The 25858-nt window shown below is 42.5% G+C and overlaps 1 protein-coding gene across 1 annotated transcript; it reads right to left on the bottom strand.

Moving 5' to 3' along the window:
* Positions 1-2400: 2400 nt before the first annotated feature.
* On the bottom strand, positions 2401-23537 carry LCA5L (lebercilin LCA5 like; the record flags this gene model as incomplete). The annotated part of the gene is made up of 8 exons (XM_079704409.1): positions 2401-3212; positions 7103-7220; positions 7387-7493; positions 8870-8954; positions 13834-13971; positions 16628-17142; positions 22839-22985; positions 23222-23537. The coding sequence occupies 8 exons, from the start codon at positions 23535-23537 to the stop codon at positions 2401-2403; spliced, it is 2238 nt and encodes a 745-aa protein (XP_079560535.1).
* Positions 23538-25858: the final 2321 nt, after the last annotated feature.

The following is a 25858-nucleotide window of genomic DNA, read 5'->3' on the forward strand; positions in this document are numbered from 1 at the left end:
CTGAATAAAACATAACTCTCAATTTTTAGTTTGTTCATTTTTTTTTTTCAGTTGACAGCCCATTAGGTGAGCTGACTTCAGAGCTCTGTTTACCTGCCTCCCTGATGCCCACTTTCCTGAGTGTTTACCAGCTGAACAACTGATTAAAAAACATGTTTGTATAGTTAATATGGCATTTTTAGCTTTTTTTACAGCAGGAGTGCCAGAGTACCTTGTCTACCAGACTACAGGAAATGGATCTCTTGTTTTTATTTTGAAACCTTTTTTCCTCCTGATTACAAGGTTATGTTCATTATAGAAAATCATAGTAAAAAAAATACCAAGAATAAATTTAAAAATTGGCCACAATCTCATTCCTCAGAGATAAAAAGTTAGCATTTTAATTTATTACCCCGTAACTTCCTACGCATATAATTTTTTAAACAAGATGACCAGAAGGCAACAGGCTTAGATTCTATTTTAATTGTTATTCTGTACAGAAGCACTTTTTTTTTTTATTTTAATTTTTAATTTTTTTTGGCCGTGTCCCTCATGGCTTGTGGGATCTTAGTTCCCTGACCAGGGACTGAACCCGGGCCTTCGTCAGTGATAAGTGTGGAGTCGTAACCACTAGACTGCCAGGGAATTCCCCAGAAGCACTTTTAGACTGCTCTGATTTACTGTTATCATTTGTGCTTTTGTTGTGGGTAGGCATAAGAAAAGATCCTTTGAAAAATCCTCCATCTGCTATAAAGCAGGAGTAGGCATTGCAATATTATAATATTACTCTGTACACCATTTCTAAGAATCCTTTTAGTACATTTCTCTAGAATTTTGAGCTTGGCAGTTGTGTCATTTCATGTGTATTTGTGTATCTCCCCATGTTAAGCCTCTGAGAATTCTCACTCTCCTCCCTCCCTCTCCCCTTCTTTGCTTCTCTCTTTTTTTTTTTTCACTGTGATTTTCATAAAGATCAAAGCTTATGCCAATTGTAGTATTTATCTCATCTTTGGTTTTAAATACAGTTTTTTTCCCCACCATGACTTTCATTCCCTTTTGAAAGTTTACTATTCTCAATTTTCAAAAGTGTGTTGATATTCATGAAATAAAATTCACATTTTATGGCAAGACTTTAAACATAAAAATTTTTTCTGCCCATTTGGGCCTTCTCTCTCCCCTTTAGTGTGCGTTGTGCATCTGCATTAACCAGACCTCCTTAGGAGATAACATTCCTTCTTAATCTCAGGAAGGGTCACAACTGCTTAGGAGATAACCTTCCTTCTTAATCTTATAAGGGGTCATGATGATTCACACTACTCGCTTTGTACGTCTAGATCTGGATTGTGTAAACTGTCAATAATACATCATTTGATACATAGCCCTCTGCCTCAAAAACTTACATGACTGCACTTTGACTTCTAATATGCGGAACAGTTCTCAGAACTTTCTGAAGGACTGCCAGGTTATAATCCTTAGGTTGGCGTGAATAAAATGTTCCATTTCTTTCTTAGATCAACTATTGATTAATTTTTTTCATTGACAGTATTACACACCAACCCGTAAACATGTTTGGAAATAGTATGGTCTACATTGAAAATAAGTTGCCCTTATAAATAAATGAAAGTAAGTTAATTGATTAACATTGGGAGTACAGCCTCCTCTGTATAGTCCTAATATAAAATATTCTAAGTATAATGAATATATTCATTAGGACTGAGCAGCTAACTTGCATGGACACTGATTATACCAATGTGCTCTTTTTAAAGAGCAAGATTAACAAAAAGGGTCAGGGTACAGGGTATACAACAGATAAAAAATACTGAATCTTGGGTGTATATGAGGAAAGTGTCACCCACGAGGGCAGGATATTAGATGCCCAGTTTAGCTGAATAAGAGAATGCTCAAAAGTAATTTTCATAAAACCAAGTTTGGTAATTGCTGTGCTTTTTTTTGTTCTTTAAATAGAGGCTTCTTACATTGTTTCCTTTCAGAGCTGCTTCTGTGTTTTTAAGTTACAATGTAATTTGATTCCTGATAAGGTTCTTACGTGCATGACGTGTATGTCTTAGGTTGACTAACTTACACTTACTAGCTATGGAATCCCATAGTATATTGAAGCCATGTAATAAATCAGTCTTCCAAAAGATAACGGACATGTGTCAGTTGTAGAAGAAAAAAGATGTAATTTTGTATTTGTTGTCACTGGCTAATATACAATGAACTTTTAAAAATTAGATTAGCAATAAAACAAAACCTTAATTATTCAAAGTCAATTTAAGTACTGAAAACACACACATACACACACACACACACACACACACACACACACACACATTAAAACTACAAGATTAAAGGCCCATAAAACCAGAATATCAAACCAGAGTGGATTAGGATATTGGAATATATTTAAATACTTATTTTTCACTTTCCTTCTGTAGGTGAAGATGACTTAATAGAATTTACCACAGTTACTTTAGAATCTCCAAAAGCATTGCTGGCGGAGGCCTGACTAGGGGGTAGATGATGCAGAGTAGGTGAAGATGACTTAATAGAATTTACCACAGTTACTTTAGAATCTCCAAAAGCATTGCTGGTGGAGGCCTGACTAGGGGGTAGATGATGCATCTTCTTACTCTGCAAAGTCTCCTCAGGCCCCTTCATAACAGCAGTGCTTGTTTGGTTATTTTTTAAGACATAGCCTGATCCAAAGAGTTCTTCCATTAGACTGCTTTTCTTCTCTCTGAAAGTTGTGTCTTTTGCTTTTGTTCTGGAAGATTTACCAAAAGAGGGTTCATAGGTGACAGTAGGATGCTCCAGCCTCAGTTCTCCCCCGTGGCTGTGGTGCTTGCCTGTGCTATGAGTGCACCTCGTGCTGCCTGCATTGGCCAGCCTGCCTGAGGCAGGAAGCCCATGATGCAAGTTTTCGATTGCTTCTGTGAATGAATAATGTTTTCTTTGTCTGAAGGGTATTTTGATATTTGGAGCAGCATTTTTATCTGGCGTTTCGCCCATTTCACTTATTTCTGGACTTCTTTCAGACTTTTCATTTACTGTATCGTCTTCCTGACCACTTTCCCCTTCGGGATGGATTACTTGAATTCTTTTTGGTGGTAGTTCCTGTTCTTCTTTTACTAAAGTGGTTTTCTTTTCTTGATCTTCTGTTCTCTCTCTCTCTTGTCCAATATTCTCCAGAGATGGCTGTGCTTCCATATCTTCCTCTTCCTTTGATAAACCTGTAGAAAAATAGTTAATTTACTGATGTTTAAAATTAATGGATTTCTATTTCAAGATGGCATGTTGAGCACAGTTATTTACACCTACCGACAAGCACATTACAATGACAAAAAGGAAAGAAAATACAGGGAAAGGTGGTATTAACAAGCTTGAAATGTTATACTTTCCTAGAACATACCAGATAAATGAGAATTATGAAACCAAAAGAAAATGATATTCATAAACTTTGCCAATATGTTATTAATAGGTGTTCAACACCACCAGCTAGAAGTAGTGCCCGTTAAAACAAGAGAATATTTTTTACCCGTCCAATTGGCAAATGATTTCCAGAGTTGGAGAGAATATGGGGAAATTGGAACTTTTGTTCCCCATTGGTGGCTTTGTAAGCTGGTATGTAGTTTGGATGGCAATTTGGTAGAGTATCTGTCAAAATTTTAAGTGAACATGCTCTTAGACCCAACAACTTCACTTGTAGAACCAAACCCTACAAAAATGCACAAAGATGCGTCTAAGGAGGTTCACTGCAGCCTGTTTGGGTTTTTTTCCCCAATAAATTTATTTATTTAATTTTTGACTGCATTGGGTCTTCGTTGCTGCGCATGGGCTTTCTCTAGTTGTGGCAAGCGTGGGCTACTATTTGTTGCGGTGCGCGGGCTTCTCACTGCGGTGGCTTCTCTTGTTGTGGAGCATGGGTTCTAGGCACGCGGGCTTCAGTAGTTGCAGCACACAGGCTCAGTAGTTGTGGCTCGCAGGCTCTAGAGCTCAGGCTCCGTAGTGGTGGCACACCGGCTTAGTTGCTCCACAGCATGTGGGATCTTCCTGGACCAGGGCTCAAACCCGTGTCCCCCGCATTGGCAGGCAGATTCTTAACCACTGCACCACCAGGGAAGTCCTATAGCCTGGTTTAGTAAGAGTGAAACATCCTGATTCCCTGATTCAGGGATTCCTGGTTAAATGAATTAGAGCACGTGGGATTGTGGAAACTGAGTTACTGAATGAGGAGGTGAGCATGCACTGCCAGGAGGAGATGATCGCAGAATACTGTTGTATGGAAAGATGTCCCTTCCTCTGCAGATCCTTCCCCAGGCACCGAGGAAGCCCTGTGCGCAGCTCTCCCCTCCTCAGAGGACCAGACCCTCGCGGGTTCTGAGCAAACAGCATTGCTAACAGTGAACCGCTCAGTGAGGCCATCGTTTGTGAGGGAGGATGGGGGGACAATATCGGGTGTGCAAAGAGTTGGAACATTTCCTCATGTGGCTACATTCTGGAATAAAATCACTCACTTATACTCTAGGAAAATGAAAATAATACTAGCAGGAGAAAGAAGTATGTTTCAAGAATGGTGTACTCCAATATAAAATAAAAAGTTTGAAAAAAGTAGATTTAAAGAAAAAGAATGAATGCTGAGCCTGGAAGCCAGTCAAACGTACAATTAACTCTATATAGCTGTTAATATTATGCCCTGTGATACCTGATGAGAATGTTAACATTTGAGAACATGGGGGAAAGTACTTATTTTCCACGACCTCCCCAGCCCCGCCTGGCCTCCCCGCTGCCGCCCAGGAGTGGCTCTGGTCCCTCCTCCGCACCAGCTCCATCCCGGCTCCACGGTCCTCACCGTGGCCGAAGCGCCCTGCTCACCGTCCCCTCCGACACGCCACCTTCTACTTCGTCGCCCCCTGTGCGACCCCTCCTCTGGGCCCAGCGTCCGTGGGACCGTTTCCTCTCGGGGTTCCGCGTGGACCACTTCCTTCTAGTCTCCTGAGCTGCCGTCAGCTCACCCTCAGTCCCTTCCCTGACCCCTCCTCGGTGGGGACCTTCTTTCCAGCACCACCGCCCTCTCCTCGCAGCCCCACAGGTCTTCCCCAAGGGCACAGGCTCCCGAGAGCGGGGCATATTGTCCCCAGGGCCCGGAGCAGTGCCTGACACAGTATATGCGCAGAAAATATTTGTCAAGTGAATGAGGAAACTTTCTAGGACAGTAAGAATTACCAAAATGGGGCTTCCCTGGTGGCGCAGTGGTTAAGAATCCGCTTGCCAATGCAGGGGACACGGGTTCGAGCCCTGGTCCGGGAAGATCCCACATGCCGCGGAGCAACTAAGCCCGTGCGCCACAACTACTGAGCCCGCGCACCTAGAGCCCATGAGCCACAACTACTGAAGCCGGCGCACCTAGAGCTGGTACTCTGCCACGGCAATGAGAAGCCCGCGCACCACAACTGAGGAGCCCCTGCCCGCCGCAACTAGAGAAAGCCCGCGTGCAGCGATGAAGACCCAACGCAGCCAAAAATAAATAAAATAAGTTTATTAAAAAAAATTACCAAAGTGGACTAAAAAATAGGTGGAAAACGTAAACTGACCAGTGACCACAGAAGGAACCGTACGGGAGCCAGTGGCTTTCCAGGGGTTCTGCCCACCCTCGGTGTTATTTAAACCTCATTCTAAAGGCAGTCTGGCCTCACTGCTAAGAGGTAGCCCCTCCCGGCATGGCCCTGGGCCCCTCGGAGGGGCTCTTTCCAGGGAGGTTGTGCTCGCCCAGCCCGGTGGGGTGTTGCCCAGATGTCCCTTTAGTAATAACTTAACATGGAAACAATGGGGCAGTGTCTTCAACGTTCTGAGGGAAAATGATCTCCAGCCTAGAATTTTCTTTCCAGTCAATTATTAATCAAGTCTAAGTAGAAACATGACATCTCCAGAGGAAATGCACACAGATTTACCTTCCACGCAAGTGTTCTCAAGAAGCCAGTAGAGGTTGTGCTCGTAGGACATGACGGCGTTTACCAGGAAAGGGAAGGACACAGGGTAGGAAAGAGACCTGGTGGCGAAGGGGTGACAGGAACCAGCAGGAAGGGTGAAGGGAGGCCCCAGGACCGCAGAGGGCACCAGGCCAAGGGCTTAAGCATTAAGGGCTGGCACCACCAAGCCCCTGCCCCGCTAACCCCCCAGCCTCCAGTGTCCTCGGTCTGACCTGACCACGTGGGGCCTGGCCAAGCTGTCGCCCTCCCTATGGTGCCTGCAGCCTGGGTGGGCTGAGGACCCTCATTTCACCGCACAGAGCCCTCTGCTGTCTCTGGGGAGCCCAGCACACGGGGCCTCTCCCCACACCCCACCCGCAGAGCAGCCCTGCCGCTGCCCGTCTCCGATGGGTCCCCAGCTCCCAGGACCCGGCATGACCTTGGCCCTGGCTGGGCCTCGGTGCCTTCAGGGAAGCTGCGCCCAGCCTGCCTGCTCTGGAATCTTCTTTAGGGGCATCTTCTTTGAGGTTCAGTTTTTCAAAACTGAACATGATGTCTAAGAATACACACGAGATCGGGAGTTGTGTGGAAAACCTGGCATGAAATGGAAGATCGTGGTTGTCTGTGGTGAGCGGCGGGAGGGTTAAGGTTATGAAGAGCCCGCAGGGTGTCCCAGGGGATGGTAATGTTCCACGTCTTAAGCAGGTAGTGGAGTTCGTTTTATAACAGTTCTTTAAATTGAATATATCTGTTTTATGTATACTTTTATACACACACTGAGTAATTCACAAGTTAAAAAAATAAAGTAAGAGTAGAGGAGAGGGGCTTCCCTGGTGGCGCAGTGGTTAGGAATCCGCCTGCCAACGCAGGGGACCCGGGTTCGAGCCCTGGTCCAGGAAGATCCCACATGCCGTGGAGCAACTAAGTCCACAAGCCACAACTACTGAGTCCACGTGCCACAACTACTGAAGCCCCTGCGCCTAGACCCCATGCTCCGCAACAAGAGATGCCACTGCAATGAGAAGACCGCACACCGCAACGAAGAGTAGCCCACTTGCCGCAGCTAGAGAAAAGCCCGCATGCAGCAATGAAGACCCAACACAGCCAAAAAAAAAAAAAAAGTAAAGGAGACTTTTGAAAGTTGTTAAAGTTACCTTCATATTTTCTCTTGGAATCCTCTTGGTTTGGTAGTTTACTGATACAGTGAGGACTTGCATGGATTATTTCAATCGATTTTTCTTTATGACCAATGTTTCCTCTTGTCTTTTTACCCTATAATTTAGAAAAGTGGCAAAAACATATTTTTGGCAGTAGAGGTAATTTTAAATTGTGTTTTATTTAATGAATACAAATACTTTTTGTATAGAACAAGTGAGTAGAGCTTATTTTTGTAAAGATATGTTTAATTAGACACTGCAAGAATTCAAATTTGCTGTACCTTAGTTGTCAAAGATGGAACATCTTCCGATTTTTGGGTTTCCTGGTGTCGCATACTTGTAAATGAAACACTTTTCCTGTCTGCTTGTACTGACTTTGTTGAAGAAACTACAGAACAGGTGTATTATATGTAAGAAACATATTTTACATTTGGAAGCAATGTTGACTTTAAATATAAAATAACAACTGAAGTTTGTAATGTAATTATAAAACAAAGTATAGTAGATGTTTTCTAAAGATTTTCAGTAAATGTATAACATTTGCCAGTTTCACTTTTTCCCCTAGCATGTCGCCTGTTTTGTCTTATTTTGGGCCCCAGAGGTTATGGCTATCACAGTGGTAAAGTACCAAAGAAGCAGGCGTTAGGATGAGTCGGCATTGCCATTGGAGGACACGGCTGTCCCTGCTGGCAGAAGGGATTCAAAACCGTAGCCGTGCAGTTGTGAGAGGGTGCGCCATTGTGCCTCCTGTGTCAGAGCTCTTGGGTATCGATGGTTGGGTTGCCCACACTAAAGTGCATGAACGTTAAACCCAGTAGTGACTTTCCTTGAAGTGTTATCCCATTTAAATGACCCCATGTTTGATTTTATCATCTTCTCTGCTGGCTGTTGTTCTGGATTATAAACCAAAAGCAAACAAAGGCAGTCAAGGAAATGTGAGGCTGTTGCCTTGAAAAGTAAACACATAGTTACTTGTAGCAAAATGAGAGGCAAGTGTTCCTATTGTGCCTCTTCTGAGCAGAATCTTATGCTGGGAGATCTTGCGGGGGAGGGAATAAGTACATCCTGTCTTGAAGGAAAAGATACTACTCAGCAATTAAAAGGTACAAACTAATGATAGTAGCACAGCATAGATGCGTCTCAAAAACATGCTGGCCAAGAGAAGCCAGACACCAAAGAGGACCCACTCATGAAATTATGGAACAGGCAAACTGAACTATTGTGACCGAGGAAATCCGAGGTTGTCTTGGGCTGGGGCTGGGGGACCCCTGACTGCCAGGGGCATGAGGGGGCACCTCCTGAGGAGATGGGTGGGTGTTCTAAATCTTGAGGGAGGTGGTGGTTACATGGGTATAAGCACTTGTCAAAACCCATGGAATTGCACGCTTAAAACAGGTGCATCATATTGGGGTAAACTGTACCTAAATAAAGTTAACCTTAAAAATCCACACAGTGGCTAACAGGTCTACCTAGAAAGTCCAGTATTTGGCAGGCATTTTGCATCAAGTTGAAAGTTACCCTCTCATTCACCCAAGTAAGGACATAAAAGACTGAGTGGAGGATGGGAACACGGGAAAGCCTCTCTTTTCTCTTCTAGCTGTTTCAACCATGTCACAGTTTTGTTATTCTAGAATCACAAAATGTGTCTCAATGCTTAACAAAACGAGTTTTTAAAATGTCTGTTATCTTGGTGATATAAGTTAGAAAATCTGACTAGATACTTCAAAATAGATTTCGAGCAAAAATAATTAAAACATACTTTACCTTTTGGATAATCTTCTTTGTCACGTAAATTTCTAAGTATCTGGTTAGTATAGATGTTTCTAATTTCCAGCTCTCGACCCTTCTCCTAAAGAGAACCACAATACCAATATTTCTATAACTGTTTGCTTTTATCAACCTTGATTTCTTGTAAAAAAAAAACAATTTAAAGTGAGCTCAGTGTTCTTTGAATAAAATCTATAGGTTCCAGCAGAAACAGAAATGGGCCATATCTTTATATATCATTCCCCACATCAAAAAGCACTAGCTTAAAAAAAAAAAAGCCCTAGCTTTTTTTTTTTTTTTTTTTTGCGGTATGTGGGCCTCTCACTGTTGTGGCCTCTCCTGTTGTGGAGCACAGGCTCCGGACGCGCAGGCTCAGCGGCCATGGCTCACGGGCCCAGCCGCTTCACGGCATGTGGGATCTTCCCGGACCAGGACATGATCCCGTGTCCCCTGCATCGGCAGCAGGACTCTCAACCACTGTGCCACCAGGGAAGCCCCAGCACTAGCTTTTTAACAGAGTAACAAACCATTGTGACGTGGACAATATATATATATATATTTTTTTTTGCGGTACACGGGCCTCTCACTGCTGTGGCCTCTCCCGCTGCGGAGCACAGGCTCCGGACGCGCAGGCCCAGCGGCCATGGCTCACGGGCCCAGCCGCTCCGCGGCACGTGGGATCTTCCCGGACAGGGGCACGAACCCGTGTCCCCTGCATCGGCAGGCGGACTCTCAACCACTGCGCCACCAGGGAAGCCCAATATATATATATTTTTAATTAATTAATTAATTAATTTTTGGCTGCATTGGGTCTTCGTTGCTGCGCACGGGCTTTCTCTAGTTGCGGCGAGTGGAGGCTACTCTTTGTTGTGGTGCGTGGGCTTCTCATTGCGGTGGCTTCTCTTGTTGTGGGGCACGGGCTCTAGGCGCAAGGGCTTCAGTAGTTGTGGCTCGCGGGCTCTAGAGTGCAGGCTCAGTAGTTGTGGCACACGGGCTTAGTTGCTCTGCGGCATGTGGGATCTTCCCGGGCCAGGGCTCAAACCCGTGTCCCCTGCATTGGCAGGCGGATTCTTAACCACTTAGCCACCAGGGAAGCCCCATTTTTGAATTGGGTTATTTGTTTTTTGGTTGTTGAGTTTTTCCTCACAGTCTCTTTTAATCTATAAGTTCCCACCCTCATCTCTTTTATTTGTTTCACGTTGATATTTATTTGTTGTGGAAACAGGGTGGTTTGTGCTGTAGAAGTTGCCACAGTCTGATGGTGCTGATCGCATCCCTGACGTGTTGCTTATCATGTTCCCCTGCTACCATATTTCTCTTAAATTGGTTGTTAGAGCTAAATGTTTAATCAGATCTAGGTATGGTTTTTCTGGCAATAGTACTCCCTAGGTGGAGGTGTGTACGTCTGTCAGGAAGTGCATAGCATCGGATGGTTTCCCTTTGTGACGATCATTGCTCAGATCCACTATTTCATTAGAAGTTCCAAAATAGTGATATTCTCATCCTTTCATTCCTTCTTCATTATCGATGGGAATGCCTTTACAAGGAAGGTCTTCCCTTTGCACAAATTATTTGGTTACTCTGAGTATAGGAAAGGTAAAAGTAATTGTTTCTTTTCCTTTATTTACCAGTTTTTGAAATAGTGTGCTGGTTCCCTAGCACCCTCTAAAGGTGACTGAGTAATCACTGAGGTGTTTTGTTTTGTAAATATCCTTATGAACTTTCTGATTTCTGTATATTTGCTAAGTTTCAACTCACACAGTTATCTTTACTGATCCTAAATTGCCCCATCTTTGGCCAGTAAGAACCATCTTTGGCTCCTGAATCTCTTTGACATTACCCTCATGGTTCTTTGTAGTTTCCTTGCTTCTCTATATGTCTCAGGCTCACATAGTATAGTTCATGCTCCAGACCTAGAATTTTTTTAAGGTGCCTTAGTTCTTTTTAGTGAGTTATGGATTTTGAAGACGATAGTATGTCATTAGGGGTATTCATTGTTACTGAGTGGGTCACATTAGGAAATATGTATTTATTTTTAAAGATAAAAATGTATCATAAAATCATACTTTCACTTCAGTTCACAATCAGGACTACAGGATTTTTATTTGACCTTATCTTACTTCTGTATTTTCTTTCTTCCATCCCCCAAATCCCAGTTCTCAATGACACCAACATAGTTCATTATGTGCTTTATCCCATAAGATATATACAACAGTCTCAAAATAACCGTACCACTCTGTCATCAAGAGTGTATTTCACTAGGCATATGCAGTGAAATTTATGTGTTTTAAGTCTCTTGGAATGGTGTCTCACTGTGACATTATGCCTACACCGGAATACACAGTGGGCTCATTTTTTTTTTTTCATTATACTCTGGATTTTTAGGGAAAGTTTTTGATTTTTTTTTTTTTACATTTCACTCTGCTTCATGATTACACAAAATATTTACATATTTCCAAAGTCAAATCTACCAAAAAGATATTCAAGGAAATCTAGGTTCTATAGCTGTCCCTTCTACTCTATTTTCTCCCCATTTCCACTATTATCCTACTATGCTTTTTTCAAAACGTAAGCAAATTTGTAGATATATTTGTATTGTCTCCTTTTCTTACATGATGGCATACTACACACTTCCCTCTGCCTTCCTTTTTTCACTTATCAATATATCCTGGCGATTACTCCATATTACAGTATAAAGAACCCTCATTCCATTTTACAGATGCACAGAAATCCATTGCATATATTTACTTTTCTTTTTAAAAATAAATTTGGATCTTACTGTATATAGAATTTTGTATCTTTCTTTTCATTAAGCATTTCATTAATTAAGCTTTTCTCCTGTCAAAATTGTTTTTTTAATGACCGTATAGTATATATGTGCACATGGCTGCATATGAAAGCACAAACTTTATTTTAAAATTCCCTGATTGTGTCTCCATATATGTGTGTGTTTGCTTTGACCAGTGGATCTTGAAGCCTCTTCTGTTAGACTTCTAAGGTAGTTCCTATAGCCACGCCCATTTTCTGGCATATTCTTCTCTCTGAAGTTTCCTGAGGCTCCAGAGAAGAATGAAACAGAACTCTTTTCCCTGCTTTACAAAGGGAGAGTTTACATCCAACTTTCTTCCCTGTCTCTGAGTGCTCTCAAGGCTCCCGGGAAACCTGTATTTCCTATTTTTGTGTGTGTGTGTGGTATGCGGGCCTCTCACTGTTGTGGCCTCTCCCGTTGCGGAGCACAGGCTCTGGACGCGCAGGCTCAGTGGCCATGGCTCACGGGCCCAGCCGCTCCGCGGCATGTGGGATCTTCCCGGACCGGGGCACGAACCTGTGTCCCCTGCATCGGCAGGCGGACTCTCAACGACTGCGCCACCAGGGAAGCCCACTGTATTTCCTAGTTGTCATAAAAGCTAAAGATTCTTGTCTTAAAGTATCATGCTTAAGATTTACTGAGGCTTGAACGACCTATATTTCTTAAGTATTTTATCTAGCTCTTCCAACTTGTTGCACATTTTAGAAATCGTAAAGGCAGAAAGAACAAAAGTCTGAAAAGTAAATTAAAAAAAATTTTTTTTTTCTTCTTTTGGCCGCACTGCACAGCTTGTGGGATCTTAGTTCCCCAACTAGGGATGGAACCTGGGGCCCGGCAGTGAAAGTGCTGAGTCTTAACCACTGGACCGCCAGGGAACTCCCCAAAGAAAACATTTTTAAGTCTCACTTTTAGGGCAGATTTTTAAAAAACTGAAGTATAGTTGCTGTACAATATTATATGTTACAGGTGTACAGTATAGTGATTCACAATTTTTAAGGGTTAAACTCCATTTATAGTTATTATAAAATATTGGCTATATTCCCTGTGTTGTACAATACATCCTTGTATCTTATTTTATACCTAATAATTTGAACCTCTTACTCCCCTACCCCTATATTGCCCCTCCCCCTTCCCTCTCCCCACTGGTAACCACTAGTTTGTTCTGTCTGTGAGTCTGCTTCTTTTTTGTTATATTCACTAGTTGTATTTTTTAGATTCCACAAATAAGTGATATCATAGAGTATTTGTCTTTCTCTGTCTGACTTTTCACTTAGCATAATACTCTCCAAGTGAGGGCACATTTTAAAAGACAGTTTTGGGGCTTCCCTGGTGGCGCAGTGGTTGAGAGTCCGCCTGCCGATGCAGGGGACACAGGTTCGTGCCACGGTCCGGGAGGATCCCACATGCCGCGGAGCGGCTGGGTCCGTGAGCCATGGCCGCTGAGCCTGCGCGTCCGGAGCCTGTGCTCCGCAACGGGAAGAGACCACAGCAGTGAGAGGCCCACGTACAGCAAAAAAAAGAAAAAAAAACAAAAAAAAAGACAGTGTTGTAAGCATATTTGCAAGTGATGCCTTAAAATGAATTTATGTATATATAAAGTAGATAAGCAACAAGGATTTAACTGTACAACACAGAGAACAATATTCGATATCTTGTAATAAACAATAATGGAAAATAACCTGAAAAAAAATAACTGCATCACTTTGCTATATACCTGAAACTAACACAATATTGTAAATCAACTATACTTCAATTAAAAAAATGAAAAAATGAATTTATGGGCCATAAAAATTACTCTAAATATTTTAATGTTATAAGTGAATTTTTTTTAAATAGAAAAACTTATTTTGGGTTCCACTGAAATGTTAACAAAGTACAATATTACTTCATGTGATGAGATAAAAATGATAATAAGAAGTCTTGTGAATGAATAGACAAGAGTTTTAATTTTTCTAATTACATATTCACCAGGCTGTTAACTGATTCTCATAATTTCAGATCCTTTGTTCATATGGTTGTAGGGGAAAAAGTTAATTTGAGAAAGCTATACTTGAAGTTAAGTAATTTAAAGATATATTAGGCATAAATAGCTCTGATAGTTTGGGAAGCAGCATTTCACAAATTTTGTTACATTTTGCTTTGAAAGAAGTACCTTAAGTTTTTGTTGAAGGTGTTTTATTTCCATTTGCAGAGTCTTTGTAGCTGCTTGAGCTGCTAAGGTCTTCTGGTTCTCAAAGGCCAACTGCCGAGTAAAGGCTTTATTGTTCAGCCTCAGTTGTTTCTCCAAGCTCTGAAAATAGTATATATTTCAACTCTCTGGAACCAGTGTAGTATTATAAAAAACTTCGACTGTAATGGAACTAATTACATTTATGAAAAGTCCAAAATTTTAATACAATTTTAGTGGATGGCTTGTCTGGAGGACACATATTAGAACTAAATATTACCACACACACAAAAAGCCAAAAAATTCCAGATCCCAACTCTAGGGAATAAATATCATGTTTCCAGCCTAATGTTTTTTACACTCTGGAATTTGGTAAAAAAAAAATTTTGGAACAGATCCTGAAAAGTCAATAAGTAAAATCAACGTTATACTTTACAACTAAACCTAAGCAGTTCTGTTGAAATGAAGTACACCGCTAACTTAGCATGGTCCACTCCGTGAAAACCTTTCAAGTCTCTCTTGCCAAAGGGTTGACCAGCGTCAGTGCAGACCGTCAGGCTCGGACTGTGATTCTCAGATAACTGAGACGGGAAGTTATGATGGGCTCCCCCAGAGCCACACCACGTGGATGGATTATATGCCAGTGAAACGACTGACTTAGCACAGTAACCATCTATAAATACGAAGGACTCACTGTTGCATGTTCACCTTCTCTGTGGAACGAGAACTGTTTCACTGGAGAACTGTTTGAGCGGGACTTTGACAGGAGCTTGGCCAAAAGGCCTTTTCTTTCCTTCTTTTCCATAAAGTGTGGTTTCCCTCATTACAACATTAATACTTTCTCATTAAAGTGGAAAATATGGTAAGTTAATAGGATGAAATAATCGCTAAAAATCCCATTTCCTAACATATTAACATTAAAAAAAATACCGACATGTTTTGGCCCACAAACTTTTTCTCCCACCAAATGCCCTACAACCAAATGAAATTTCCCATACAACCAAGTGCCTCCGATAAGAAAATAGCTAATTAATTCTCAAATTCTTTTTGGTTTTGGTTGTAGTATAAAAACATGAGCTACTTAAACATGTTTGTGTAAAAAATATGTAGATGAGATACAAATACATTTATTTTCACATGACAGATGCTAAGATGGATCCAATCCTATCTGAAAGGCCAAACGTTAGAAGTTTGGTACACTATTTACATGAATGAAAAATGAGGTGGCTCATTATTTCCTGTAGCTCCCATATCCATTTTATGTGAGAAAATTCTCTTTGAAAATAGAGCAGGGTTTCACCAAAAAAGAAATAACAGAAAAAAAAGTGGCTGAACGGAACTTGATATCTTATTATTATTTCAAGATCATTGAAAATACTTGTCTCTCACCATTAGGGAATTAAACAGTAAATTACTTCCATTTGTGTTTATGTCCATAGAGACCAAAACTATGTAATGTAACGTAATGTAATGTAAATGTAAAATAGGCAGAATTCTCAATATGATCAGAGTGTTCTCCCAAATCATCCGTTGTAATGTGATCCCCAGGCTTTTGACCACCATGCACCCTTGAGGAATATCTATCTATTCATTTCTAAAATTATTTAAATTCCTTTTCCCTATCTGTCCCCAGGAATATTACCTGGGGAGATTTTCTATTTCTAGGACATTAGAAATGTCTCAACAGACCGATGAGGGAGAGAAAAAGGAGAGGGGTGGCGAGGAGATGCACTCAGGGTTTAGGGAAGTAGCCTTTTAAGAAGGCAGTTTGGAGTAGGGGCTTGCTTTCTAGGAGAGGCTTCCCACAACACAGCACAGCACAACCTCCTTCAGCGTGTGAACAAACTCCCCTGACCTCAGCAGCTGGACTGCCCGAGAGAACGGTCATTTCCAGATAAATGAGCCCAGCTGTAGCTGAGCAGAACCGCACCGGGCCTTCCCGGGACAGAACCCCTCAGCCCACCCCCTGCAGTGTCTTCCGCCTGCCTCTGGTCTGTAGAAAAGCTTTATCCTCTTAGGCCTTTCCTGAGTTCCAAAGAGTAAATTTAATCAGAGAAATGAGAAAATGCAGAAGGAAAGGAAAATAGTCAAAAAGACAAAGTATAACAGTTCAGCCATTAAACAAAGTAAAGGACCTTTAGTCCCTCCTCGGGGCCTACAGTTAATATTCTGAGCCATGTCCTGTGAGCTGTTCTGTAGATACTGAAACCCCATCAGGTGGGAGAAGTTAACTGCATGCTGCCCACCAGCACGGAGACCGCAGTCGGGTTGGAACCAGAAGGTTGCTGATGCTGGCTCCCGATGACCTCACCACCAACCAATCAGAAGAGCGTCCACGGGGTGATCACGCAGCCCACGTCCCCCCTCCCTCACCCTGTCTTTAAAAGCCTCTCCCTGAAAGCCATCAGGGAGTTTGGGCCTTTTGAGCAGTAGCTGCCTGGACTCCTTGCTTGGTGTCTGCAGTAAACACCTTCCTTCACTACAGCCCGGTGTCAGTACATTGGCTTTACTGTGCACGGGCGGGCGGACCCGAGTTCGGTTGGGTAACATAGCCACAGGACCTCTCGCTCAGTGCACAACAGAAGGAGCTGTTTCTCTCTCTCCTGTGCCCCTTCCCCTTCCCCTTCCCCGCCCCCTCCCCATCAGACACCACCATCCGTTTGCTCTTGCTCAGCACAGCAGCTGGTAGTGCTTCATTCCACAGGCATATATGATGAATGCGCACCCTCTCTCTATTAACTTTGGAAACTTAATGTTTCTAGACCTCTGAAATACAGACCTGTATTTGTTTGTCATTTCCCTCCATTTTTGTTGTAAGAACAGACAATCTTTGAGTAAGCTCATCCCTCTCTGCAAGATTTTTGTCTTCAGAAAGCTTCTGCAGTGCCTGCAAGTCATCTTTAGTCTTCAACAGCTCGCTGTCTGTTTCTCTAAGTTTCATAGCCACGGCTCTTTCCTTTCCCTGGGATTTCCTGAGTAGCTGCCTTAAATTTTTTACTTCGGTCTGATGTTTAACCACAGTTTGAGGTAGATTATTTTGTGAATTCTCATATTTTCCTATAGCTTTCAAGTGCTTAAGCTGGAGTTGTTTCAGAAATTGGTTTTCTATGACTGTGGCCTCCAGTTTGCAGTGTAGATCAGCTAATTCATTCTTCATTTCTTTAATCTTATGAAGCCTCGCTGAGAGTATGCGGTGAGCCATGGCATCTCGTCTCTGGGCAGCCACACTGATCTGAGAATTTAAAAATGGTGCATTCCAGTTGTGCTTTTTCTCCACCGAGATTTCCTTCTGGCCTGTGTAAGCAAACAATCCAGTTTGTTACTAGTAATGTGTATATAGATATGTAGATATGTAAATATACAGGCGTGTGTAATACCCCCCACCCCCTGCCCTCACACATATACATACACACACGCAAACTAGAAGGGGAAGGAACTAACACTGAATGAATACCCATGCTTTAGGCTAGGTACTTTGTATTTAGGTATCTCATTTAATACAATCCTTTAACATCAGTAGCAGTCTGTTTTATAGCTGGAGATTATAAGTCATTTGTCAAAGGTTACATAACCACAAAGTAACATAAAATGAACTGAAAACCAGGTCTTCTATGACTCTAAAACCTGTACTTATTTCTATCATAAAAGGTATACTAAAAATCATAATACTCGATAACATTTACTAAGGGTTTACTGTATGTGAAGCATGGAATTAAATGCTTTATGTAGATTATCTGACATAATTCTTCCAACAAAACGTTACAAGGCAATCAGAGTGAAACATTAGAGCCTAATGTTATATATATGATGATCTCATATATTTAAAAAGAACCTTAAAAAGCCATTAAACTGCTTAGAGTATTCATATAAGGATTCCATCTCTCAATAAACCCAACACAACCAATTTTTCCTCTGTTACTTTTGGGTGAGCACTAAATTAACTACTTAGATGGTTTGTATTTGGGAGTCTGTTTTGAGCAAAAAGCATCTAAACGATATTACATGAAGCTTATGTAACCGAATTCGAGTATGTCAAATGTATGTGTAACCTCATTGTATTACTATCCCATTTTGAAGATGAAAAAACTGTGCTGAGTGATGTCACTTATCAATGGGCACACAGCTGCTAAGTGGTGAGACAGACTCACGTCTATGTACCTTTGTCCCTGCCCCATATGTATTGTATGTGCATCTGTATGATATTCATATGTGCATCTGTGTATGTAAATATATGTGTGTGTGCATGTGCACATATTAGTATATCTATACTCTGAGAAGATTGAAACTGGATTCTAGAATCTAAAAAAAATATGGTCCTCGGGCTTCCCTGGTGGCGCAGTGGTTGAGAGTCCGCCTGCCGATGCAGGGGACACGGGTTTGTGCCCCGGTCTGGGAAGATCCCACATGCCGCAGAGAGGCTGGGCCCGTGAGCCATGGCCACTGAGCCTGTGCGTCCGGAGCCTGTGCTCCGCAGCGGGAGAGGCCACAACAGTGAGAGGCCTGCATACCACAAACACACACACACACACACACACACACACACACACACAAAATGGTCCTCATCCTGGAGAGAGAAAGGCTCTTAGTGGCCAGTGTCACTGGAGTCCTAACCCTAAGCTATTGGCCAAGCGTGGACACATCATCTGAGACGTGGCTTAGCGTGTTTGGTCTAGGTGGTGGGAAAGGCAGTTCTGCCTGTGATGGAAACAATGAGTCAAAAGAAACAGAAGATGCTTTCTGAGGATAAAGCATGTGAATCTTGAGCATGACAGACCACACAGATTTCACAATGACCACAGGATCGGTATCAAATCAATAACCAATGGACTGTCTTTACAACTACACCCCCAGAGGTTTTTATTTTCCCACTGGGAACAATGTAGTAGGGGCTATGGTTGAATACTTGAGTATCTTGGAATAGACTTTTGAGCACACTGAAAACTGGGAAGCAGAGGTCAGACTCTAAGACACCTACTAGAAGGCCAGAGAAGAGGTGTCTGCGGTTGTTTCAGGCCGGACACTCTTAATACCTTGGGCACTGGCTGGGGGAGTTCTAGACCCAGGCAGTGTGGATCAGGCTGGATGAAAACAGGGGTGGGTGAGGGCTCTCAGGCTCCACACCATGTCCAGCATGATTGAACTTGACCCCAGCTTGTGATGCCTTCCAGCTCTTGGGTGGTGTGACCGTGGAGGAGAAAGAGATTCTCCTGAGCCTGGAGGGATGAGGGGTGGTGGGTTCCGTGGGCACTGGAGGCTTGTGTCCCCACCTCACGCTGGACTCGAGTGATGGGAGGGCAGAGTCAGCATGAGTGGGGACTAAACCCCACGGGCATGGGGCACAGGCCAAGGCCCCAGGTCAAGATGTGCACTGAGGGCCTGGGTGCTTCGAAAACAGGAGGTGTCAGCCTTTTAAAGATCACATGGGCCTGGACAAGAAACACAGACGTGATGAAAATGGAAGAGCCAGAGACCCTTCCCCAAATGTCCTTGTCTGTGTAAGGCCCCCCATACTCCCTTCACTCCCCAAACATGACTGAGATTCAATGTCTTATCTACCCTAGTGGGTGCGCGTGAGAGAATGAACCAGATTGTTTTGCTTCAGAAAGGTAAATATCCCACTTGCATTTGAGTGATGTAGAATTAATTCATACTATATATGTCATGCATACTTGCATAATAATAAAGGTTAGGAAACTTGAAATAGGGTTTAATCCTTAAAGATTTATATCTCATTATCCTAACCTATACATAAGAATGGTAAAGCTTACAATTTCTGTCCCATTTCACACAATAAGGCAGATTTAGCTGAATGATTAAGCTACTCTTAAGATAACTAATTGTTAAGCCACTAAGCTAAAACACTTAATTCACCAAAAACATGTACCTTTAAGTCCATGTTAGCCAAAAAGGGACTCTTCTCATTGCTTAAAAGTAGGCGTGCTTCCCACTACAAAGAGTGAACTGTGCTCTTTTTTTTTTTTTTTTTTTGAGGTACGTGGGCCTCTCACTGTTGTGGCCTCTCCCGACAGGCTCCGGACACGCAGGCTCAGCGGCCATGGCTCACGGGCCCAGCTACTCCGCGGCATGTGGGATCTTCCCAGACTGGAGCACGAACCCGTGTCCCCTGTATCGGCAGGCGGACTCTCAACCACTGAGCCACCAGGGAAGCCCAACTGTGCTCTTTTGAACAGACCTAAGGACAGCCCCGCACTCGCCTCTTCACTGGCTCCAGCCCGTCCATTTCCCCAGGTGCATCCTCACCCTCAGCCCCTCCTTTTAAAAGCACGATTGTCCTCCTGTCTCACTGCTGTACCCATGCTGTCTCTTCCCCCATTTTCCCTGGCCCCGTCGTAGCCCCGTCTCCTGGTCACTTTCCTCTTTGGTCTCTCGGTCCCATTCCTTTCCCGAAGTCTTCCACACCCTCAGTCTTGTTCTGGTCCTTAGCCTGAGCCATGTCCCTGCTGGCGCTGGCTCTGCCCTCTGCTGGGTTCTCTCTCTCTTCCAGGTCACCTTAAAAGACGTAGCTCACTTCCTTCAAGGACCAGGGTAAGAAGAGGTTCAAAGACAGGCCTTTCCCCTTCCTGTTCTCCAGAGCCCTGGCATTAGTGTTGGAGAGTGCATCCCTTCAACCCCACCGCAGGGCTTCCACCTTCCCCTGACTAAAGACAACAGGGCAAAAGCTGTCCAGAGCAATTGAATGCAGTAAAATAACTTTTTTTTGTATACCAGTTTTTGAATGACTATCACATATTTTAGCATTGTATTGACAAAACACATCAAGGAAGGATATATAATTGAAGGAATTCTGAAAGTACATTTTTCTACAAAAGGAAGAAATAACCATGTTTTGAAAATCAAATTATAGAAATATATTGCTCGCTATTTACATTGATTCAAGTAAATCTCCAATATCTGACCAGAGCAAATATCCTATCATATTGAAGTCCTCTTTTTATCCCTATAATTTTTCTCTATGAAATGTTTTTCTGCCATAAAATTTACTTTTCTAAGATGGGAATTGAAAATAATCTCTGATGTTACTATTCTTGAGTGAATTCTGGGTCTGTAGTGGTGGTTCCTGATCCAGGGTTACCAGCCCCTGAGGGTCAGAGGTCTACTTTTATATATAAGAAAGCTGAACAGAAATCGAACCTTCACTGGAGAACGGACTGCACTGGCTAAAACGTAACGCCTTTTTGCTTTGGGTTAGAATTACATTACCCCAGCATTAATTCATCAATTACTTGCTGATTAATTTTTTTTGGCAAACACTTGCAAAACATGAGCTGGGAGAGAACAAAAGAATAAAAGAATAAACCAAGAGACACTTTTATCATTCTGTGACAAACTTGATGTTACAATGAGTGTTTTAAGGTCATCATACACCGGTACGAGGACCCTCAGGGACATATAGTTTGGGTTAATGATGCAGCCAAGATTTACTTAAAATAATTTCAGAGTATTCATACACGAAAGCGTACCCAAGGGAGAGCAAGCCCTCCCTCAGATCATGGAATTTAGGTTCTAGTCCACTGTGAAGTGACAGTTCATTTAGGCTGCTCCCAATTTATGAGCAGGTATCTTGCATAAAGGACACAATAAATATTTGTGGAATAAATAAATGAGGAATCAGTTTTTAAAACTCAAATTATAAGGTGCTTAGAACTCAAAATACCGTTCGTTTCTTGTAGAAATGGTTTTATAAATGCTAACTGCATTCTCACGCAGTCCCACAAAAGCCCAGACTCCATGTAAGATGTAGTATATCATTTGAGGATTTCTTGTCATAAACCCCTGGGGCCAAACTGTTTCTGAATTTTGGGGGGTTTATTCTTCATGATGCATATATAGTATTTTCCAAAGTATGCCCAGTAGGGCTGGGGACATCACGCTTTGTTTTTGTAGTGAATATTTTTGTAGTGAAATTTATACGATTATATTTCACACAAAGTGAAATAAATAAAGATCAGTCTCATGTCAGTTCAAATCAGGTTTTTGTTGCCAAATCAGTGTTGGTGCCAAAGATATAAAAAACGTTTGGTTTTCAGAGTTTTGTAAATTTCAAATGTGGCTGAGGGAGCATGACTGTAGAGCCTGTCCGTGATGTATGTGCTGTTGTGATTATCTCTACAAATGCCTGAACAGACTTCCCATGACAGAGTCTTCTGCCCTGGGCCTTGCCAGGATGTGAGGGACTCCCACCTCTCCAGAGAAAGGGCTGTTAACCCTTCGAGAATCTGTATGAAAACTATGGGTCCTTCTCCCTAGAAAGTTCACAAACGCAAATAAATACACACAAAAATGCAAAGGAGGGCTTCCCTGGTGGTGCAGTGGTTGGGAGTCTGCCTGCCGATGCAGGGGGCGTGGGTTCGTGCCCCGGTCCGGGAGGATCCCACATGCTGCGGAGCAGCTGGGCCCGTGGGCCATGGCCGCTGGGCCTGCGTGTCCAGAGCCTGTGTTCCGCGGTGGGAGAGGCCGCAGCGGTGAGAGGCCCACGTACCGCAAAAAAAAAAAAAAAAAGCAAAGGATTCCCTGGGGTTTGCAGATGTGGGTCTTAGACGAAGAATCCCTGCTGTATAGCTGGGAAGAAGGGCAATCGAAGATTCTAGATCTTCACTGGGGGTCCCAGGCACAGCTGGTCATGGCAGGCTGGGGATGGGAGGCAGGTACTGGGTAAATGTGACACTACGTGTGCTCCAGTTAGAGTAGGCTCTTCATTATTTTCCAGCTACTGACTGGGCAGTTCTGATGGTCACAGTGGAAAAAGAGTTCCAGCTATTTCTACATAGGGAATATTTATAAGCCTAGGATTGCCTGCCTGGGAATAATCACCACCTGGGCAGGGGGCGGGGAGTGAAGAGGTCTAGGATGTTGCAAAGCTAATCCCAATTTGGATAGTTAGGAGCTGATGGAGTACTTTTAAAATCCACAAGGAAATGACATTATTAACAGCCTTTTGAACCATCCTTGTTTCTAAAGAGCATCTTTGCCAATATGCCTCACCATCTTCCTGGGGTGCTGAGACAGATATTTACATTTCACTGGTGACTGAGACCTTGGTTCTTCAGCTGAGATGAAAGGCAAGAGGCCAGTGAATTCCAAGTACTGTGGTATTCTGTAACAAGTCCACCTGTTAACTAAAAACGGCAAGAGGGCTAGGCTTTATGTTTTAAGCCTAACTTTCTGTTATTTTGTAATTATCCTTAATTTCTCTATTTCCCATTCCTTCTATGAAAATTCACTTATAATGTTTATAATTTACAATCTGGGAAAAAATAAAACTGAATATGGACCACTTCAGATAGTAGTGCATTAAATAATAATGTCATTATAACCAGAAATTTGGTCTTGGTTGGGAAATTTTGCTTCTTACCTTTAGGTTGGGAGATTTTAGAAACATACTTTTTCTTCTCCTCCTTTTTTTCTTTTACTACAGGCTTCTCTAAATCATTCTTTTTAGCCGTGGTTTCTGAACATTCAGAGAGAAAGTCTTCTGAATAATCGTGAGAACTTGAACTTCTGCAGGAACACTGAGATCTGCTGTAATCAACACTCTTGTCGGAATCGTTGCCGTTCCTGGGAAAACCTGGGCTGCTGCTCTGGCATTTTGCAGACCTCCTGCCGTTTTCTAAGGCCACACTGGGGAAATGTCCATCTAGATTTGTTTCTGTTAGATCAGCCAATGACATAGTAAACAACCTAATAGAAGAAAAGTATTTTTAGATTTATAGCTATTGACATTGAAATGAACCTGTGCTTTAATATATTTAACTATAAATGAATAATTAGGAATACAAAACAACACGTTATTTTGAAGTATTTTCTGGAAAAATTTTCAGTTTGGTTTTTATACTTTTTTCTACCTAAAATGTAAGACTCCTGAGACTGGACTTTGGGGAGATTATATTCACAGGAAATATAAAGTTCACATCAGGTAACAACAATGACAACAATTTAAAAGTTAGTGAATTACAGTCTCATTCTCTAAGGCTGGCTGTGTTTTTTTTTTTTTTTAATTGAAGTATAGTTGACTTACAATGTTGTGTTAGTTTCAGGTGTACAGAAAAGTGATTCAGTCATACATACATATATATATATATATATATATATATGCTAGAACAAAAAAAGAATGCTTTAAGTTCCCAAACCAGTTCTATTCCTGAATCTTTCTGTAAGAACCACTTTGAGCTTCCTTAGACTCAGTCTGAACTGTGTTTGGCTTTGGGAAAGGGTGATCAGGCACTGTCTGGAAGATACGAAGCCCTCTCCACTGGTTATCAAGAGGCAAAAGTAGCACCTCACTCTTGTCTACCGGATGCTGAGGGTCACCTAACTGCAGACATTCATTCAGCTGGGAAAACAACCAGGTGATTCCTCCATGTGTAGTCAGTCACTTTTCCTTCCGTAGAGAGTGATAAAGAAGGGAGTTATCACGTACCTTTCTGAGGCTGTCTTTGGAACGCACACAGCGTGGCGGGCAGCTTCTAAGGGCCTCCGCTGACTCCCACTTCCTGGTATAATCCCGTCCCCTCGAGTGTGACTCAGGTGTCGCTTCCAAGGTAAGGTAACTAAAGGATTCTGACTTCCTTCTTAATCACCCTCGCTTTTTCTCTCATTTGCTCACATTGATGGAAGCCAATTGCCGTATTGTAAGCTGACCCACGGGGAAGCACACGTGGCAGGAAACTGAGGCCTCAGGCCCACAGCCAGGGAGGACCTGAGGCCCTCCGTCGAGCGGGCTGCGGGAGCAGAATCCTACCACCAGCCATTCGGGTGAGCTTGGAACTTCCCCCTGAGTCTGGAGGTAACTGCAGCCCCAGCCGACATGCTGAAGCAGCCTTGCGAGACATCCTGAGCCAAAGGACCCAGCTGTGCCCGGATTCCTGACCCACCGGATAAAAAACGTTCGTTGTTGTTTTTCAAGCCAGTAGGTGCTCATTTGAGAATGGGAGACAGACTTATAAAGCAGAAAACTTCCGTGTGAATCGATCCCAGGAGGTTATGAAACCAACAGTGATCTTGCAGAAAAATGGAAGAACGGGATTTTATGCTAAACAACTTAGTTTATTTAGGTTAATAGATGCTTTCTAGAATGTGTATTTACTTAACTTTGAAAAAATCTATATAATACCATATTTTCTCTATCTCTAATCCATTAATTTTAATAAAATCATGATCTTATCAAAGTAGTTTTTTGGAGTGGTGGCCGACCACTCTGTTGTTTTAAGCTGTTAAATTTTGGGGTGATTTGTTACACAGGTGTAGGTCACTCATACACTCAGATGTATCTTCCCAGGGTGGTTCAGTTTCCAAAAGAGTTACTTGGGCTTAACATAAATTATACCCACCAGAGAGAGAGAACATTTTTTTTTTTTTAATTTATTTGGCTGTGTCAGGTCTTAGTTGCGGCTCACAGGCTTAGCTGCCCCGAGGCATGTGGGATCTTAGTTCCCAGGCCTGTGGGATCTTAGTTCCCAGGCCAGGGATCGAACCTGCGTCCCATGCATAGAAAGGCAGATTCTTAACCACTGGACCACAGGGAAGTCCCCCAAGAGAGAACATTTTTAGAATTCTGAAAGTCCCAGGACCCAGAACTGTTCTAAAATTTCTACCTATATAACTGGAATATGGGTTTGTTTGGGTTCACCTGTGAGAATTCCATTCTAATTCATGAAACTGAATCTGAGAGTCATCAGCAAAGTAAAACCAAGTTTGATTTTTGGCTATTCCTAGTCAGCATGTACCTTGAAAGCATATATCAAGAAGCTCTCTGGAATATTCAGTCTGTTAAATGGTAGTTTTCTCATTGATCTGTTAAAAATTGATAGAGGACTAGTATCAGGCCTATAACTACCTTTAAGTTGATTAAATTGTTGTAGAGTATATTTGTATTAATATAAGTAGGCTACACCACATTGTTATCAATAAAAAAAGTAAGCAGGCTCCACATATATGGATTTCTGATTATGTGGTGTATTATTTAAAAATCTAGGCTTTAAGCCAACCATCT

The sequence above is a fragment of the Hyperoodon ampullatus genome (genome assembly GCF_949752795.1).
Source record: "Hyperoodon ampullatus genome assembly, chromosome: 5".
Classification (NCBI taxonomy): domain Eukaryota; kingdom Metazoa; phylum Chordata; class Mammalia; order Artiodactyla; family Ziphiidae; genus Hyperoodon; species Hyperoodon ampullatus.